Source organism: Tympanuchus pallidicinctus, unplaced genomic scaffold, assembly GCF_026119805.1.
Source record: "Tympanuchus pallidicinctus isolate F22 unplaced genomic scaffold, pur_lepc_1.0 scaffold69, whole genome shotgun sequence".
In the NCBI taxonomy this organism is placed as follows: Eukaryota; Metazoa; Chordata; class Aves; order Galliformes; family Phasianidae; genus Tympanuchus; species Tympanuchus pallidicinctus.
In genome coordinates this window covers 34,234-47,523 of record NW_026294790.1, presented here as the reverse complement: position 1 = coordinate 47,523, position 13,290 = coordinate 34,234, and the positions used below count along the sequence as shown (strand labels likewise).

General features: G+C 56.7%; 1 protein-coding gene and 1 long non-coding RNA gene across 3 annotated transcripts in view; one reads left to right on the top strand and one right to left on the bottom strand.

Annotated features, from left to right (window-relative positions):
• LOC128072074 (uncharacterized) overlaps positions 1-13,290 on the bottom strand; it is a 33,730-nt gene that overhangs the window by 4,095 nt on the left and 16,345 nt on the right. The gene's annotated exons all lie outside the window — the stretch shown is intronic.
• HSF1 (heat shock transcription factor 1) overlaps positions 1-13,290 on the top strand; it is a 37,382-nt gene that overhangs the window by 16,084 nt on the left and 8,008 nt on the right. The window contains exon 2 of the mRNA XM_052665482.1: positions 3,457-3,565. Within this exon, the coding sequence (XP_052521442.1) occupies positions 3,457-3,565 (109 nt within the window). The remainder of the gene's footprint in view (positions 1-3,456; positions 3,566-13,290) is intronic.

Genomic DNA, 13,290 nt, shown 5'->3' with positions numbered 1-13,290 from the left:
GCGCAGTTGTGCAGCCTGGGTGTGTGCGTAGTCCCGGTTCCTTATGGTTGGAGCTGTGCTGGCTGCCGTCGGGCTCGGTGGGACAGCATCAGCTCTGCATCGCAGAACGAAACCCGGGTTGTGGAATGCGTTAGGAGCTCTGGTGTGGCTCTGCCAGAATGAAAATCCCTTCCGCTGCCGCTTTGCAGATGCTCGTATTGACAGCACAGCTCCTGACGGCGTGCCAGAAAGCGGCTGGGAACCGTGCGTGATCCAATGGCACCGAGGATCTGGGAGCTGCGTGGCTGGGGTGGAAGCTGGGTCACTGGCTGAGGGTCACGGCGATGGCGTCTGTGCTCAGGGCAGCTGCTGCTGTGTGCCTGCAGTCCTGCACCAAGTGCTCGCCCCTCAGTTGGAGCGGCGTGCATTCGGAGGGCGGCCGGCTCAGGGGATGGGGAATCGTAGAACCATAGAATCATAGAATCACAAGGTTAGAAACGACCTGTAACAGCATCTGGTCCAACCGTCTCCTCGTCACCGTTGCCACCACCAGCACCAAACCACGTCACGCAGCTCCTCATCCGGATGGTGACTGCACCACCTCTCTGTGCAACCATTGCAGTGCCTGAGCACCATCTGAGAGAAGCAGTTCTTCCTTACCTCTGATCTAAAGCTGCCCTGGCACAGCTTGCGGCCATTGCCCCGTGTGCTGCTCGGTGCCTGGGAGAAGAGGCCAAACCCCTCCTCACCCCAGCCTCCCTTCAGGAAGCTGCAGAGCGCAGTCAGGTCTCCCCTGAGCTCCTCTTCTCACCCTGAACATTCCCAGCTCCCTCAGCCTCTCCTCACCAGCCCTGTGCTCCAGACCCCTCACCATTTCGCTGCCCTTCTCTGCACACTCTCCAGGACCTCAACATCTTTCCTGCAGTGAGGGGCCCAAAACTGGACACGGCGCTCGAGGTGCGGCCTCACCAGAGCTGAGCACAGGGGATGGATGCTCCCCTCCCTGCTCCTGCTGGCCGTTCCTAATGCAGACCAGGAGGCCGCTGGCCCTCTTGGCCACCTGGGCACACTGTGGGCTCGTGTTCAGCCCAGCACCAACCAACACCCCCAGCTCCTTCTCTTCTTCACACTCACAGCCGCTCATCCCCCAGCCTGCAGCGCTGCATGGGGTTGTTGTGCCCAAAGTGCAGCACCCGGCACTCAGCCTCATTGAACTTCATCCTGTTCACCTCAGCCCAGTGGTCCAGCCTGTCCAAATCCCTGTGCAGGGCCTCCCTGCCCTCGGGCAGAGGGGTGGGTGGGCACAGGCGGTGGTCAGCAGCTCCGTGTCTGGATGGGGCTGGTGATGATAGTGGTGTCCCCCCTTGGGAAGCGGTGCTCTTTCAGCCCTTTCCCAGTGGCACAACCTGAGCTGTGTGTGATCCCGTGGCTGTGCTGGCTGGGACACCAGTGGTTCCTGCTGTGAGCTGCTCTGCTCACAGCCCTGGCAGCGTCCATCTGTCCGTGGGCTGTGGGGTCCAAGCAGTGGGGCTGCAGGCCCATTCCCACCTGGTTGCCCTGCTCTGCCCCAGGCCCATGCACCGAGACTGGCAGCGTATGGAATTGCTTTAATTTACTCACAGATGTTGGCATTTCTGCTCAGCCTGCCCGGCTCGTTTTAATTAGCTCCGGAGAGCGTTGGCTGTTGCTGGAAACGGCTAATTGGGACAAGCAGCGGGATTAACAGATTTGCAGTTGTGCAGTTTGGGATGTCATCTTCGGAGCACGCTTAACCTCCCCAGCTGTATTGCAGCCCCAGGGAATGGTGCTGTGCTGGTTGTGCTGCCGAGCAGCTCGGTGCTGACGGCTCGTGGGGCAGGCAGGTGTTGGTGGTGCTTGAGCTCCAGCCCTGTGCCCCACACTTTGTGCCCCACACTTTGTGCCTGAGCCCCACACCTGGCTCTGTGACCACGTCCCATACCCCAGCTCCGTGGCGAAGTGATTCCTTACCCAAACCCCATGACAGGGTCCTTTATCCACCTCCCACGCTGGGTATCAGGGGAGGTTCTGTGCTGTGAGAGCAGTGAGGGGTTGGAACAGCTGCCCAAAGAGGCTGTGGAGCCCCGTCCATCCCTGGAGGTGTTCAAGGCTGGATGGGGCCCTGGGCAGCTCGATCTAGCATTAGATGTGGAGATTGGTGGCCCTGTGTGTGCTGGGGGGGATTGGAGCTTCATGATCCTTGAGGTCCCTTCTAACCCAGGGCATTCTGTGCTTCTATGATTTTCATACCCAAACTCCATGACAAAGTAATTCCTTACCCAAACCCCATGCCCAGGTCCTTTATCCACCCCCCATGCCTGGGCTCCGAGTCCCATAGAATCACAGAATAGAATCCTTAGAAGTAGGATTCCTCATAGAATCCTTAAAGTAGGAAGGCACCTTTGTAGGTCATCAAGTCCAACCCTCCTCCAATGAACTGGGATGTATTCCAGCTCCACGCCAAAGTCCCATGCCCAAACCCCACAGCCGTGTCCCATACGCAGGCTTCATACCCAAGCTCCATGCCAAAGTCATGCAGCCAAATCCCATACCCAAGCTCCATACCCACTTCCCATGTCCAAGCTTCATGCAAACTTCCCATACCTGAATCCCATGCCCAAAGCCTATATCTGAGTCCCATACCCAAAGCCTATACCCAAATCCCATACCCAAAGCCTATATCTGAGTCCCATACCCAAAGCCTATACCCAAATCCCATACCCAAAGCCTATATCTGAGTCCCATACCCAAAGCCTATACCCAAATCCCATACCCAAAGCCTATATCTGAGTCCCATACCCAAAGCCTATATCCGAGTCCCATACCCAAAGCCTATATCCGAGTCCCATACCCACACTCCGTACCCAAATCCCATACCCAAAGCCTATACCCAAATCCTGTACCCAAAGCCTATATCCGAGTCCCATACCCAAAGCCTATACCCAAATCCCATACCCACACTCTGTACCCAAATCCCATACCCAAAGCCTATACCCAAATCCTATACCCCAAGCCTATACCCAAAGTCCCATATCTAAGCCCCATACCCAAGTCCTACACCCAAGCTCCATGCCCCAGCCCCATACCCAGACCCCATACCCAGACCCCATGCCCCAGCCTGGTGCCCAGCAGCACAGGCAGCGCCCTGTTCAGGTCCTGGCAGCAGCATAGTGAATGTGAATGTCATCAGGAGCTGATCTCCATCCCTGGCCATCTTAAATTACTCAGGTGATGACGACTCCCAAGCTGATGAAGTGCAGCTGAGGGGCTTCAGGAGGTGGGACCCTTACCTGTCCTACAGAAACCTGGGGCTGATGTCTGGCAAGGGGACGGGTGGGCTTCACAGAACTGCAGGATTGGGTGGGAAAGGACCCGTCAGCCCCATCCAGCTCCAATCCTTGCCACCCTTCCCGTTGTAATCGTGGTTGATAATGCTGCGTTTTGTTTCGTTTTGCACAGAGTGGAAACAGCTTCCATGTGTTTGACCAAGGACAGTTTGCCAAGGAGGTGCTCCCGAAGTACTTCAAGCACAACAACATGGCCAGCTTCGTGCGGCAGCTCAACATGTGTGAGTATCACAGGGCTCAGTGCTGCAGCGAGGTGCCAGGCTTTAACCCAGGGAGCCTTTGCTGCCTTTGCAACCATTGGGTTTTGGGGACCCAGCAGTAAGTTGAAGGTCGACTTGATGGGATTAGCAGCGCTGCCAACTTGCGCTGGATGAAAGCCGTCGGACTTCTTTCATCTCCGCAGCCCCGATTATTAGATCAGGAGCTCTCAGTGCCTGCTTTGTGCTCGCTGTCGTTTGCTGCCGGCGCTCCTTGCCAGCCCTGCAATGAAGGAGGAACTCGCCTGGAACGCGTCCAGCTGGACTGAGCTGCCGCACACAACAGCTTGTTCATTTTCTGCCTGCTTCCTCCTTCAGGGGATGTTGCGGTCAGCGTTATGTAAAGCAGACGCTGACTGAACTTGCACTTCTGAACAGCACTTAACTTTCTTGCTGTCAGAGCTGCAGCAATCAGAGCAGGGCTGGAACGACGGTGATTCGACCCGGTGTAGGGAACCTGCTTTGGTTTCCTTTTGTCCTTGAGAGCAGCTCGGCAGAGAAGGACCTGGGGGTCCTGATGGACGAGAGGCTTCACATGAGGCAGCAGTGCGCTCTGGCAGCTCGAAAGGCAAATGGGATCCTGGGCTCCATCAGGAGAGGGGTGGTCAGCAGGGACAGGGAGGTGATCGTCCCTCTCTACTCGGCTCTTGCGAGGCCCCATCTGGAGTCCTGTGTCCAGGGCTGGAGCCCTCAGTACAAGAAAGACATAGAGATCTTGGAAAGGGTCCAGAGGAGGGCGACTGAGATGAGCAGGGGGCTGGAGCACCTCCCCTATGAGGACAGGCTGAGGGAGCTGGGCTCGTTCAGCCTGGAGAAGAGAAGCTGCGGGGTGACCTCATGGCAGCCTATCGATACCTGAAGGGAACCCACAGCCAGGAGGGGAGTCAACTCTTCAGAAGGGCTGACAGCAGCAGGACGAGGGGAAATGGATCCAAGTTGAGGGAGGGAGGATTGAGGTTGGATGTTAGGGGGAAGTTGATGTCACTGGGTGCTCTATGGGGTCAGGGGGTGCTCTATGGGGTCAGTGGGTGGCCTATGGGGTCAGGGGGTGCTCTATGGGGTCAGTGGGTGGCCTGTGGGGTCAGTGGGTGCTCTATGGGGTCAGTGGGTGGCCTGTGGGTGTCCTATGGAGTCCAAGTTGAGGGAGGGAAGATTGAGGTTGGATGTTAGGGGGAAGTTCTTCACAAGGAGAGCGGTCAGGCCCTGGAACGGGCTGCCCAGGGAGGTTGTGGATGCCCCGTCCTTGGCCGTGTTCAAGGCCAGGTTGGACGGGGTCCTGGGCAACCTGATCTGAATGTGTGTTTGGTGGCCCTGCTGGGCAGGGGGTTGGAACTGCGTGATCCTTGAGGTCCCTTCCAACCCGGGTGATTCTGTGATTCTGTGGGGGTTGGACTCGATGATCTTTGGAGATCCCTTCCAACCCCTACAATTCTGTGATTCTGTGAGGATCTCGGTCCTTTGAGTCAGGTGCCACCGTCTCTGGGCTGCTCTGATGGCCTTGTGCCTCACCTGGGCTTTCCGAGCCTCCAGTGACGAGATGAGATTCAGGCTGTGGCTTGGGCAGGCGCTGCTCCTGGCTGGGTAGAGAGCCGGCCGCATGGCTGGGCCAGAAGGTGATGGTGGATGGAGGCACATCCAGCTGGCAGCTGGTCACGGGTGCTGTAACCCAGGGCACAGTGCTGGAGGCCATCCCGTTCAGTATCTTTACTGATGGCTTGGTTGCGGGCATTGAGTGCGCCCTCAGGCCGTTTGCAGGTGACACCACGCTGGGGAGAAGCGTTGATGTGCCCGGGGTGGGAAGGACCCTACAGAGGGACCCGAACGCACTGGATCTCTGGGCTGGGGGCAGTGGGGTGACGTCCAACGAAACTGAGCTCTGGGTGCTGCGCTTTGGCCGCACCAACCCCACGCAACGCTACAGGCTTGGGCAAAGAGGCTGGAAGGCTGCGTGGAGGGAACGGACCTGGGGGTGTTGGTCAGTGCTTGGCTGAACGTGAACCAGGATCGTTCCCTGGGTGGCCAAGGAGGCCAACAGCATCCCTGCTTGTGTCGACAGCAGTGCAGCCAGCAGGAGCAAGGAATCATCTCTGCGTTCTGCATTGATGGGAGCACAGCTCAGTGCTGCGCTCGGCGTTGGGACCCTCAGTACAAGTGGAGGCCCTGGAGGGCATCCAGAGCAGGGCAGCAGAGCTGTGAGGGGTCTGGAGCACCTTATGGGGAGCAGCTGAGGGAACTGAGATTGTTCAGTGTGGAGAAGAGGAGCTCGGGGGAGACATTATTGCTCTCTGCAACTGCCTGAAGGAGGGTTGTGGTGAGGTGGGGGTCGGCCTCTTGTCCCCTGTAGCCGTGATAGGGCTAGAGGGAATGGCCTCAAGTTGGACATTCAGGTTGGACATTAGGAAAAACTGCTCTCAAAGGGTGATCCAGCACTGGCACGGGCTGCCCAGGGAGGTGGTGGTGGACCCCCATCCCTGGAGGTGTCCAGGAAACATTTGGGTGCTGTGCTGAGGGACGTGGTTAGTGGGGAATGGTGGTGGTGGGTGGACGGTTGGACTGGGTGATCTCGGAGGTCTTCTCCAACCTTGGTGATTCTGTGATTCTTTTCCTTCAGGAAATGCTTTTACCATAAGGATGGTGAATGTCAAACCCAAGCTGTCCTTGCTACTGTTCACACCCTCTGCTTCACACACAATCACAGCATGGCCTGGGTTGAAAGGGACCTCAAGGATCACGAAGCTCCAACCCCCCACTGCATGCAAAGCCACCAACCTCCACATTTCACAGCAGCCCAGGCTGCCCAGGGCCCCATCCAACCTGGCCTCGAACACCTCCAGGGATGGACGGGGCATCACAGCCTCTGTGGGCAGCTGTTCCACCGCCTCACCGCTCTCATAGCAAAAAACTTCTTTCCTCATTGCTGGGGAGATCAAGAAGAGACACAGTCCTTTTTTCTTGGAGTCTTTGTGTCTTTGAAGGCATCAGGGAATCGCTGAGGTTGGGAAAGACCCTTCAGATCACTGCACCCAACCATTACCTACACATCCACCACTAAACCCCATCCCTCACTGCCAAAATCCTTGCAGGGATGGGGACTCCGCCGCCTCCCCGGCCCGGTGCCCAGCTGCCCTTTCCATAAAGAAATTATTCTTGATACCCGGTCTAAGCTCCGCTGCCACCACTTGATATCCTCTCTTCAATCCTCTTTATTATTTTTTTTCCTTTCTTTCTTCCCCCTAAGAGTAACCAGACCTGGTTTTGATTCTCCTGGGCTGTCTTCCAGCTTTCAGTCATTTGCATTCCGTTCCGCACTGACTCTGTTGCATCTGGGCTGAAATGCAGCAGCCAGCACTGGATTTATCACCGAGTGCAAATGAACAGAGCAAATCACGTCCCGAAGGCGTTGCTGTTGTGTGCGGTGTGTTATGGCGCTGGCCTTTTGCTGCAGAGCCTGTCCCAACAGGCTTCGCTTGTCTTCTCAGTGGTGCACGTGTGTAGGTGAGGAGTGTAGGCACTGCTTTGCACCCTGCCCTCAGAGAAGTGTTGAGGGCTGTCAGGGAATGAGGGGATTCCACCTCTCCTTGCAGCTGAGGAGGGGGTGCCCAGATGTCAAAGCCCTGCCAGGAGATCAAGGGTGATGCTGGACTGGCTCTGTGTCGTCGTGGAATGGCTGATGGGTTGGAAGGGTGCTTAAAGATCATGCAGCTGTGGAACGGTTGGATTGGAAGGGTCCTTAAAGGTCGTAGAGCTGTGGGATGGTTGGGCTGGAAGGGTCCTTAAAGGTCGTAGAGCTGTGGGATGGTTGGGCTGGAAGGGTCCTTAAAGGTCGTAGAGCTGTGGGATGGTTGGGTTGGAAGGGTCCTTAAAGATAGCAGAGCCACAGAATGGTGGGTTGGGCTGGAAGGGTCCTCACAGATCATAGAGACATGGAATGGTTGGGTGGGCTGGAAGGGTCCTCACAGATCATAGAGACATGGAATGGTTGGGTTGGAAGGGACCTGAAAGATGGTGGAGCCATCAGCTGGTTGGGTTGAAAGGGTCCTTAAAGATCACAGAGTCATGGGATGATTGGGTTGGGTTGGAAGGAGCAGAGTCATGGGAAGGGTCCTTACAGATCATAGAACCATGTGATGATTGGATTGGAATGGTCCTTAAAGATCACAGAGCCATGGGATGGTTGGGTTGGAAGGGTCCTTAAAGATCACAGAGCCATGGGATGGTTGCATTGGAATGGTCCTTAAAGACTGTAGAGCCATAGAATGGTTGAGTTGGAAGAGTTCTTAGAGATTGTAGAGCCATGGAATGGTTGGGGTGGAAGGGACCTTAAAGATTATAGAGCCATGATGGGGTGGTTTGGGTTGGAAGATCACAGAGCCATGGGATGGTTGGACTGGAAGGGTCCTTAAAGATTATAGAGCCACAGGATGGTTGTGTTGGAAGGGTCCTTAAAGATCATAAAGCCATGGAATGGTTGTGTTGGAAGGGTCCTTACAGATCACAGAGCCATAGAATGGTTGGGTTGGAAGGGTCCTTAAAGATTATAGAGCCATAGGATGATTGGGTTGGAAGGGTCCTTAAAGATCACAGAGCCATGGGATGGTTGGGTTGGAAGGGTCCTTAAAGATCACAGAGCCATGGAATGGTTGGGGTGGAAGGTCCTTACAGATCACAGAGCCATGGGATGGTTGGGATGGAAAGGTCCTTAAAGAGCACAGAGCCATGGGATGGTTGGGGTGGAAGGGTCCTTACAGATCACAGAGCCATGGGATGGTTGGGGTGGAAGGGTCCTTACAGATCACAGAGCCATGGGATGGTTGGGGTGGAAGGGTCCTTACAGATCACAGAGCCATGGGATGGTTGGGGTGGAAGGGTCCTTAAAGATTATAGAGCCACAGGATGGTTGTGTTGGAAGGGTCCTTAAAGATCATAAAGCCATGGAATGGTTGTGTTGGAAGGGTCCTTAAAGATCACAGAGCCATGGGATGGTTGGGTTGGAAGGGTCCTTAAAGATCACAGAGCCATGGGATGGTTGGGGTGGAAGGGTCCTTACAGATCACAGAGCCGTGGAATCACAGCACAGTTGGGTTGGATGGGATCCCCCAACCCCACCCACAGCTCAGGCTGCTGACCCACAGCCCTGATGGGTTTGGGGCTGGACGTGGGGATCTCAGAACCCCCTTTGAACCTCAGTGGATCCACGATTCCATGATCTTTGTGTCCTTTGTCTCGCTGGGACGACTGCGTGTCGGGACGTTTTGGTGTCGGCACACTGGATTTTGGGTCCTGCATTGCAAATGAGAAAACCACCACCTTCAGGTGTTGCTAATCCCTTTTTTTTTCAGTGTGTGCGTGTTGAAGCTGTGCTGTAACGTGATGCAGCTCTTGGCACTCTGCATTAAGGAGGGGAAGCTATAAGGGGGGATCTGTCAGTTTGTGCTGGGTTTGAGCGTTTCAGTTCACATAAAGCTGAGGGAGCCGAGGTCTGTGTGTCCAAACATGGGAGCAGTTCAGGGTTTGTCCCCACTCTGCTCATCCTGTGCTGGAAGAGAGGGACTTTGCCCAAGCTGTCACCACGACATCGTTATAACAGAGCTGGGGAAGCGTGGGATGGACGAGTGGAAAGTGAGGTGGGTTGAGAGCTGGCTGAGTGGCAGAGCACAGAGGGTTGGCGGCGGTGCAGAGTCGGGTTGGAGGCCTGTAAGCAGCGGTGTCCCCAGGGGTCGGCGCTGGGTCCTTGTTCAACATCTTCATCAGTGACCTTGACGAGGGGACGGTGGCCACCGTCAGCAAGTTTGTGATGACACGAAGTTGGGAGGATTGGCTGAAGGCCGTGCTGCCATTCGGCCAGAGCTGGACAGGCTGAGAGCTGGGCAGGAAGAAAGCAGATGGGGTTTAACAACAGCAAGCGTGGAGTCTTGCATGTGGGGAGGAATCACGGCGTGCAGCCGTACAGGATGGGGGCTGAGCTGCTGGAGGGGAGCTCTGCGCACAGGGACCTGGGGAACAACAGGTCGGCCGTGAGCCAGCAGGGCGCCCTGGTGGCCAACACGGCGTCCTGGGGTGCATTGCACAGAGCGTGGCCAGCAGGGCGAGGCGATGCTCCCCCTCTGCTCTGCCCTGCTGAGGCCTCACCTGGAGCACGGCGTCCAGTTCTGGGCTGCCCAGCACAAAACAGACGGGGATCTGTTGGGAAGAGTCCAGCGGAGGGCCAAAAGATGGCGAGGGGCCTGGAGCATCTCTGCTATGGAGAAAGGCTGAGTGAGCTGGGGCTGTTCAGCATGGAGGAAAGAAGGCTGAGAGGGGAGCTGATCCAGGTCTGTGAATATCTGAGGTGCGGGGGCAGAATGGCGAGGCCGGACTGTTTTCAGTGGGGAGTGGAGGCAGGACGAGGGGAAACGGCTGGAAATGCAGCATAGGAAGTTGTGCATGAATCTGCATAAGAACTTCTGTAGGTGAGGCAACGGAGCACTGGAACAGGCTGCCAGGGGGCTGCGGGGTCTCCTGCTCTGGAGATGTTCACAGCTCGCCTGGACACCGACCTGTGTGACCTGGTGCAGGAACTGCTTTTGTGTCTCTATGGGTCCCAACGTGTCTCTGTGGGTCCCAATGTGTCCCTGTGGCTCCCAATGTGTCCCTGTGGCTCTCAGTGTGTCTCTATGGGTCCCAACGTGTCTCTATGGGTCCCAGTGTGTCTCTATGGGTCTCAAGATGTCTCTGTGGGTCTCAACTTTTCTCTATGGGTCCCAGTGTGTCTCTATGGGTCCCAATGTGTCTCTATGGGTCTCAATGTGTCTCTATGGGTCTCAAGGTGTCTCTATGGGTCTCAATGTGTCTCTATGGGTCCCAACGTGTCTCTATGGGTCCCAACATGTTTCCATGGGTCCCAATGTGTCTCTGTGGGTCCTGGTGTGTCTCTGTGGGTCTCAAGGTGTCTCTATGGGTCTCAACATGTCTCTATGGGTCCCAGTGTGTCTCCATGGGTCCCAATGTGTCTCTATGGGTCCCAGTGTGTCTCTATGGGTCTCAACATGTCTCTGTGGGTCCCAATGTGTCTCTATGAGTCCCAGTGTGTCTCTATGGGTCTCAAGGTGTCTCTATGGGTCTCAACGTGTCTCTATGGGTCTCAACATGTCTCTATGGGTCCCAGTGTGTCTCTATGGGTCTCAACATGTCTCTACGGGTCCCAACATGTCTCCATGGGTCCCAATGTGTCTCTGTGAGTCCCAGTGTGTCTCTATGGGTCTCAACGTGTCTCTATGGGTCCCAACGTGTCTTTATGGGTTCCACTGTTCACTGGAACAGGCTGCCAGGGGGCTCTGGGGTCTCCAGCTCTGGAGACGTTCAAGGCTCGCCTGGACGCCGACCTGTGCGACCTGGTGCAGGAACTGCTTGGGCAGGGGGTTGGATTCCATGAGCTCTGCAGCTGCCTTCCAACCCCTGCGCTTCTGTGATGCTGTGATCTGCATAGCATATTTCTGTGCACAAAGGCCGCCTTCCGAGCAGCCCTGCTGGAGGTCAGCACTGATCTCCAGATGTGGCTTTGGAAGCATTCAGCTGTAGCAGGGGCTGATGTTTTCGTTGTGCCTTTCAGCACCTTGAAGGCTGCAGGGCGTTTCTGCAGGGCCGTTTGCACTCCGGAGGATCCCTCGGATGGCTGAAGCCCGGCTCAGTGTCGCGGTGTGAGGTGTCACATCTCTGCGTGGCTCACTTTCGGTGTGGGGGGCTTTTATTCCAGCCCAGCTGTGGGCTGACAGACAGCACTGCAAAGCTGCAGGTTGCCCAGGGCCCCATCTACAGCCTCAGGCACCTCATGGGTTGGGGCACCCACAGCTCCAGGCAGCAGTGCTGGGGCTGCACCGCCTCTGGGTGAAGGATTTCCCCACATCTGACCCCACATCTCCCTTTTGACCTTAAAGCTGTTCCCTTTGGTCCCATCGCCGCTCTTCCGCATCACTCTCCTCAAGTTCTTGGGCTCCCTGTAAGCTCTGGGAGGTTGCGGTGAGGTTCTCCTCCCCAGGCTGCACCCAGCTGTCAGCCTGTCCCCATATGGAGGTGCTGTATGAGCACCCCGTGCCCTCCTCTGGACCCCCATCTCTGCCCTGCCCCCAAAGCACAGCTCTGCAGGTGCAGCCTCTTCCAAACTGAGATGGAGCGAAACTTTCCAACGGTGCCTTTCTGGGAAACACGTGTCAGGATCAGAAATGGAGCTGTGATCTTTTTGAAGACCATGAGAATCTTGGTCTCCTAATGGCCTTCCTGCTCTGAACCAGGGCTCTAGGATCTCAGCTTGGAGACGAGGAACGATTTCTTCTCCCAAAGAGCCATCAGACCTCAACGTGGGCTGCCCAGGGAGGCGGTGGGGTCACCAGCTCTGGAGGTTCTGAACCGTAGAGATGTGGCACTCAGGGACTGATCCCAAAGTGCTGATGATCCCAAAGTGCTGATAATCCCAAAGTGCTGATAATCCCAAAGTGCTGATAATCCCGTTACTGGGATTGAAAGTTGGGCCCTGGGTGAACCTGATGAGGTTCAACGCAGCAAAGTGCAAGGCTGGCACTTGGGCCGGAGGAATCGCAGGCATTTGTACAGAGAGCAGCCCTGCATAAAGGACCCTGGGGTCCTGGGGGGTGAAAAACTGAACATGAGGCAGCGGTGTGCATTGCAGCTGGAAAGCAAATGGGATCCTGGGCTCCATCAGCAGAGGGGCGGCCAGCAGGGACAGGGAGGTGATCGTCCCCCTCTGCTCTGCTCTTGTGAGGCCCCGTCTGCAGCACTGCGTCCAGGGCTGGAGCCCCCAGCACAAGAAGGACAGGGAGCTGTTGGAGAGGGTGCAGAGGAGCCACAGAGATGAGCAGGGGGCTGCAGCACCTCCACTGCAAAGACAGGCTGAGGGAGCTGGGCTCGTTCAGCATGGAGGAGAGAATCACAGAATCACCCGGGTTGGAAGGGACCTCAAGGATCACGCAGTTCCAACCCCCCTACCCAGCAGGGCCACCAAACACACATTCAGATCAGGTTGCCCAGGACCCCGTCCAACCTGGCCTTGAACACGGCCAAGGACGGGGCATCCACAACCTCCCTGGGCAGCCCGTTCCAGGGCCTGACCGCTCTCCTTGTGAAGAACTTCCCCCTAACATCCAACCTCAATCTTCCCTCCCTCAACTTGGACTCCATAGGACACCCATAGGCCACCCACTGACCCCATAAAGCACCCCCTGACCCCATAGAGCACCCCCTGACCCCAGAGGCCACCCACTGACCCCATAGAGCACCTCCTGACCCCAGAGGCCACCCACTGACCCCATAGAGCACCCCCTGACCCCATAGAGCACCCACTGACCCCATAGAGCACCCACTGACCCCAGAGGCCACCCAGTGACCCCATAGAGCACCCCCTGACCCCATAGAGCACCCACTGACCCCAGAGGCCACCCACTGACCCCATAGAGCACCCCCTGACCCCATAGAGCACCCCCTGACCCCATAGAGCACCCACTGACCCCAGAGGCCACCCAGTGACCCCATAGAGCACCCCCTGACCCCAGAGGCCACCCACTGACCCCATAAAGCACCCCCTGACCCCATAGAGCACCCCCTGACCCCATAGAACACCCACTGACCCCAGAGGCCACCCACTGACCCCATAGAGCACCCCCTGACCCCAGAGGCCACCCACTGACCCCATAGAGCAC